At 30.7% G+C, this 6,737-nt stretch overlaps 1 protein-coding gene across 1 annotated transcript; it reads left to right on the forward strand.

The window, feature by feature from the left end:
- Positions 1-3,962: 3,962 nt before the first annotated feature.
- Positions 3,963-6,444, forward strand: LOC107904699 (putative laccase-9). The gene is made up of 6 exons (XM_016831160.2): positions 3,963-4,131; positions 4,233-4,384; positions 4,504-4,748; positions 4,829-4,951; positions 5,037-5,984; positions 6,081-6,444. Exons 1-6 carry the CDS (start codon positions 4,027-4,029, stop codon positions 6,221-6,223), a joined length of 1,716 nt encoding a protein of 571 aa, XP_016686649.2. The 5' UTR covers positions 3,963-4,026; the 3' UTR covers positions 6,224-6,444.
- Positions 6,445-6,737: the final 293 nt, after the last annotated feature.

The raw sequence follows: 6,737 nt of genomic DNA on the forward strand, positions 1-6,737 counted from the left end.
AAAAGAAAAGGGTCAAATTACCAATAATGCATGTGTTTATTGAGTCGTACATGACAGCTGGCTTAAATCTCGAAGTAGTTAGTAAAGTTCCAACGGAATTTCGTTTTAAAGATAAACGTTTTATCTCTCACTACACAGCTTCAGTTCGTGAACTCAATAATAATAATAATAATAGTAATAAATCACATTTATAAAGTGATTCTTTGTATTAACTAAGAATAATAATTATTCTTTGCGGTAATATGCACAAATATTCACCCTGCTATTAGCATAATTTCCGTTTTAGTCATCTAAGTTTAATTTTTTTTATTTTAATCACTAACATTATCGAAATTTAATATTTTGATCAGTTATCCGTTAAATTACTAATGAAGTGTTAATGTGGCCATTTTTCATTATCATGATAACAAATTTAGCACTCCAAGTTTATGGAGTCTATCAAATTGATCTCAATTTTAAAAATTCAACAAATTTAACTCTCAACTTTACACATTATATCAATTAGTCTTGATTCTTAAAAATTCAAAATTCAAAATTAAAACTTTAAAAATAAAATGATTTAAAAATTCATTTTGCAATAAAAATACATAAGATTTTATAAAAATATATATTAAATTATAAAAATACATACAAAATTATAAATAAATGAATATTCATTCTTCTCTTTTTCTGACTAAAACCAAATTCAAACTTTTCCTCTTTTTAGTTTTATTTTATAAATAATAATTTATTTAGGTCTGCATTGTTCCTTAATCCTCACCAAATTTACTAAGCGTTGGGCACCACCTTCGCCTAAAACCACTGACACCAAGAACATTTGCTCCGAACTCCTTAATTGCCTCATCTTCCATCGTCATGCCATCAAAATAAGAATTCATTGTGGAGCTACCAACATGGCTTTCAACTTACTAAATCTTCTAGACTTCATCTTCACCTATATATTTTCAATCATGTCTGCTTTCAAGCATAACCTCAAACTCAACAAATTTATTCTGGGCAACAACCTAAAGACATTGATTCTTACCCTTTCAACTTCACGTTGTTTTTTACCCAACTTTTAACATGATGGTTGTTAATTTTGTAAAAAAAGGGATAATTGAATCTACTTAAGCCTTCTTCATTTTTGCCCTTAAATTGTTTTATTTATAAAATTATTATTTTAATAAATAAATGTTATGTTAGAAAATAAGAAAAATACATATTTATTTATAAATATTTTTATACAATTGTGTATATTTTTATAAAATCTTATGTATTTTTATCGAAAAATAAAAAAATTAAATAATTCTTGTTTATTTTTGAATTTTGAATTCTTAAGGTTTAAGACTAAATTGACATAATGTGTAAATATGAGGGATAAATTTGTTATTATGCCAATGAAAAACAGCTAGATCAGCACTCTGTTAGTGATTTAATGAATGAGTGACCAAAATAAAAACACACTAATAGTTGAGTGACTATTTATATAGTTCACCCTTATTCTTTGTATTAACTCTTTTTTAGTTATATTCATTGTATTAACTAATTAAACTATAAATGTGTTTTTTTAATACAATGTTCAGAACTACCTATAACCCTTTCCCAACCCTTAAAAAGGATGATAAATGTACTTCAGCGCACTCGAATTCACGTTCTTCTGTACTCGCACAATATCGATTCTAACCAAGCTAAGACTCAGTCAACATAGAATGTGTTCTTTTAATTATTAAGTAAAATTAGAAATTACAAGTTAAGTACAATTAGACTCAATTAGTATAATGCACAAATAAATTACAATTACAATTAATACATTCTTATAACTACGACCAAATTAAACTATTATATGCACAAACTGGTGGACTAATAACTAGAACATATTTAGATCTAAATCAAAATAAGTCTAGGCAGGATCCACACATCCACACATGATGGGCAAGGGTGAAACAATAATTTTTTTAGGGAAGTTGAAATTAAGTTATATATTTTTATGACAACTAAAATTTAGTTTCACCATTGTACTGATTTGTATCTTCAAAAGGACTAAATCAAAAGGTTAGCATTTTTGGGAGGCCAAACTATAAATTTACCATATATTAACTTATTATTTTATAATTTTTTTGGGTTCTAAAGTAAAAATTTATTTTTTTAGGAGTTATGGTCCTTGCCTACCTCCTCTCTTCACCCCCGGTAGGGGGTTTAAACCAACATAAAATATAATGAACTAAAAAAAACTTAACGCGCAAAATAATAGTTTTCATTAGGTTAAAATATGTAATAGGTCTATGTACTTTTCATAAATTTAAAATTTAGTCACTGTAAATTTATTTTCATGAATTTAGTATCTCTACTTTTAAACTTCAAATTTCAGGTCCAATAGTTACCACTACTGAATTGGTGGTGTGACATTTTGAAATTAAAAAGAAAAAACCTCACTTAGTAGCAATGTAACTAAGAAAAATGACGTTATAGTGAACTTTAATTTAACAAAATAATTTTAACAGTGTTAAAAATTGGATCTTAATTTTAAAATCTGAAAAATAAAAGGACTACATTCCTAAAAATAAAAATATAAAGACTAAATTATAAATTTATAAAAAAAATACATAAACTTATATCATATTTTAACCTTTCCATTATCAATAAAATATTCTTACATTCAAGACCTCTATATGCAATATTTTATTTTTCTTTTTCTATCTCAATTGACGAAAATACGTAAATGCGTCATCTTCCTGATTCTGAAATTTAGACACTAATTAATTTATTATATTTGTTAGTGTATTTATTAAAGAAAAAAAAGTTAATTTCACCATATATCCCTAAATTATAACCTTCATTCCAAATAGATACCTAAACTCTAAAACATTTTAATTACATCTCTAAACTATAGATGTTATATCAATAAGATCATTTCATTACTAAAATCGTTAAATACGACATCAGATCTTGTGTTGTATAGCTTAAAATGAAAATTTTAAAGAAAAAATTAATATTGTAATAAAAATCTTAGGTTTAAGGTTTTCCATACTTTTACAAAAGCTTTATTGTTCACTATCTTTTTTTTGGAGGGTTTACGTTATCTTTAGTTTTACCTTGTAACAGTTAAGCATAATGTTGTACTTTTCTTTAAAATTTTCATTTTAAATTATGCCACATAAAATTTGACGTGTTATTTAACGACTGAATTAACTAATTTAATTATAGGACCTAATTGATATGAAATTAATAGTTTAGGGATGTAATTAGAATATTTTGCAGTTTGAAGACTAATTTAAAATGAGAATCATAGTTTGGGGATGTTGAGTGCAATTAACTCAAAAAATTACATTGAATGAACTATATAAATTTATACATAAATACAAATAATTAAGTATTTAATATGTTTTATTAATTTGGCAAATAGTATCTAAATATAAATTTGATAAAATTTTTTTAAATAATCGCATTTTAACTTATTTTATTTTGTCTAAATGTTAAATGTTAATTTTTGATAGTCCAAATAATCTCAAATTTAAAAATACATTATAAAATTTACTTAATCTCTCTCTATTTGGAATAATTTTGAGCACAAAAATTAATTTTGGCTACCAAATTATCATTTAGAGGAAGCAAAATATAAAAGTGATTAATTTGGAAAGGGAAGAAAATATGTTGGCAAATATGAGCTGACTTTGACATGGCTTTTCGCGTATGGTCTGATACATTCTGGGGGCTGCTACCAGAAATTGATCAACACGGAAAGTAATAATTATTTATTACAATCCAAAACCATGTTATGTAAATTAATGCTGCGTTGGAACTTTACTTAGTTTCATTAATATATATTTGACTGATGAATTTCCAAACCTTGACGAGGTTAGGTATTCATTGTTGAAGACTAATCTTGTTAATGTTCAATGTAAGAAACTTAACACCACATCCTTTTCGCGGCTATAAATTGATGAATTTTGTAACCCCAAAACTTACAACTTGATCAACACGTTAAGACTAAATAGATTATTATTTATATATTTTGAGAGAGAGGAGTTGATTGGATTGGGGGAAAATATGGGTTTATGCAAGCTAGGTTGTGTGCCATGGTTGCTAGGGATTTTGTTCCTTAGTAGCCTTGAGCTGCTATGCATGGCAGATGTCCATTACTATGACTTCATTGTAAGTAATTGTATCTCATACCATACCACATTTACTTCTTTTTTTAAACATTTAATAAATATTGTTTACTGTTTATCGTCTCTATTTTTTATTAACGGCAGGTCCGAGAGTCCAACTTTACAAGGCTGTGCACCACAAAGTCGATGTTGGTGGTGAATGATAGTTATCCAGGCCCAGAAATTCGGGTTCATAGGGGAGACACCGTGTTTGTTAATGTCCACAATCATGGATCTTATGGCTTTACCATTCACTGGTAATAATTTACTAACACACACACACACACACACACGCACTCTCTCTCTCTCTCTCTATATATATATATATATTGTCATCCATCCTAGTGATCAATTAAAGAAAATTTGACTCCCGTAGGCACGGTGTGAAACAACCAAGAAATCCATGGTCCGATGGCCCTGAGTTCGTGACTCAGTGCCCGATTCAGCCAGGAACAAACTTCACTTACCAAGTGATATTGTCGGATGAAATAGGTACACTATGGTGGCATGCCCACAGTGACTGGACTCGTGGCTCCGTCCATGGCGCCTTTGTTATTCTACCAGCTCCGCACGAAACTTACCCATTCCACCCGCCTGATGCTGATCAAACTATCATACTTGGTAACTATATACTATCCAATCCAGTCCATTGGAAAACCTTAGTTGAGCAAGTTCAGTTGATAATTCTTGATTGCTTACAGAATCATGGTACAATGACGACTATTTGGAACTTATCCGGAATTCAACTTTAGACGGCCAGGCTGTAGGAATACCAAACGCTTACGCTATTAATGGGCATTTAGGAGACACATATGATTGCAATGGTAAGCGTAGCCTCTATATTTTGTAGTTTCGATGGATTTCATTTCTTAGTTGCAGCAGCAATTCGTTCATTCGTTCATGTTGCAGATACAATATTCCGGATGGAAGTTAATTACCAGGACACGTACCTTCTCCGCATAATCAATGCTGCAATGAATGAAGAGAAGTTCTTCTCCATTGCAAACCACACCCTCATAGTGGTTGCACAAGATGCTTCCTACGTCACAAGGTTTGCAACCGACTACATCATGATAACCCCTGGACAAACCATGGATGTTTTGGTCCATGCTAACCAAAACATTGGCCAGTATTACATGGTCATGAGGAATTTTCACGACAGCGCTGCTTCATCTAACAATAATCTCACCACCGCTATTTTCCAGTATAAAAACAGCGTTGGGGGGCCCAGGAACAATGCTTCCTTAGTATCATTGCCGGAACCTGACGATTCAAACGCTACAAGTAGCTTTCTCAGCCGAATTAGGAACTTAAGAGTGAGACAGAACCCACCACTGAGAGTGCCGAGAGCTATCCATAGACGAGTTTACATCGCAATCTCTACAAACTCCATTCCTTGCACCAACGACTCAGTATGTATTACTGAAGAGAGATTTGTTGCAGCTTTGAACAATGTCAGCTTTGTGTTCCCAGTTATCGACATTCTCCAAGCATACTACAAAAGGAGCATCAATGGTGTTTTCACCAAAGATTTCCCCCTTGAACCACCTGAATATTATAACTTCACTGGAGACTTGACTATTCTAAATCGCAACGTTACTATGGGGACAAAGGTTGTTATGCTGAACTATGGCGAAGCAGTTGAGATCGTTTTCCAAGCAACCCAGTTTGGTGCTGGTGGAAGTCATCCATTTCATTTGCACGGTTTCAGTTTCTACCGGGTGGGGAGTGGTTCAGGAAATTTCAATAACGTGACTGACCCCAAGTCTTACAACCTGGTTGATCCACCCCTCATTAACACCGTGCATGTTCCTGCTAGCGGCTGGGTTGCCCTTAGGTTTTTTGCAAACAATCCTGGTAAGTTTTCAATTAATTCAAGGAACCAAACTAAAAGCACTAATATTTAATTTAGCAATGAATTAAAACCATGTATTTATTATTTATGAATTTCAGGGGTTTGGTTTTCACACTGCCACTTCGAAAGGCATAGTAGCTGGGGTATGGACACGGTGTTCATAGTGAAGAATGGAGGCACCAAAGCCACAAGCATCCGTCCGCCGCCAGCATCCGGCATGCCTGTCTGTTCTGGAGCCTAGAAGACTGGGTCATTAATATCCAAAGAAGCAGATTTTATTTGGATTTAATTATTAATGTCAATAAGATTATTTGTCATTAGGAAATGTAGCCTTATATTCGATTTCTCAACAAAAACAAAATGGATTTTTAGGGATAGGTTAGAGGACTATTCAAGGAAAACCTCCCTTCTCTATCATAATATCTATGATTATTTATTGAAGACATTTTTAATTTCTTTTTACTTTTGTTGACCATTCTTAAATATTACGATTTGTCTGGGTGCAATTAAAAGCATATTAAAATATTTTAGGTTTGTTTGAGTCTGATCTAAAATATGAATTTAAAATTTTATCAAATTTCATCCATATTTATAATTAGTTAATTTAAACCTATTTTAAGCTTTATATTATTTTTTTAAAATAAAAATATATTTATATTATTTTTAATAATTTTATATTTTTTATTTATTAAAATGTTATATATAATCATCTTAATAATTTTTTAATATTTACATTATAATTGTATTATATGCTA

The sequence above is a fragment of the Gossypium hirsutum genome, chromosome D06 (assembly GCF_007990345.1).
Source record: "Gossypium hirsutum isolate 1008001.06 chromosome D06, Gossypium_hirsutum_v2.1, whole genome shotgun sequence".
In the NCBI taxonomy this organism is placed as follows: domain Eukaryota; kingdom Viridiplantae; phylum Streptophyta; class Magnoliopsida; order Malvales; family Malvaceae; genus Gossypium; species Gossypium hirsutum.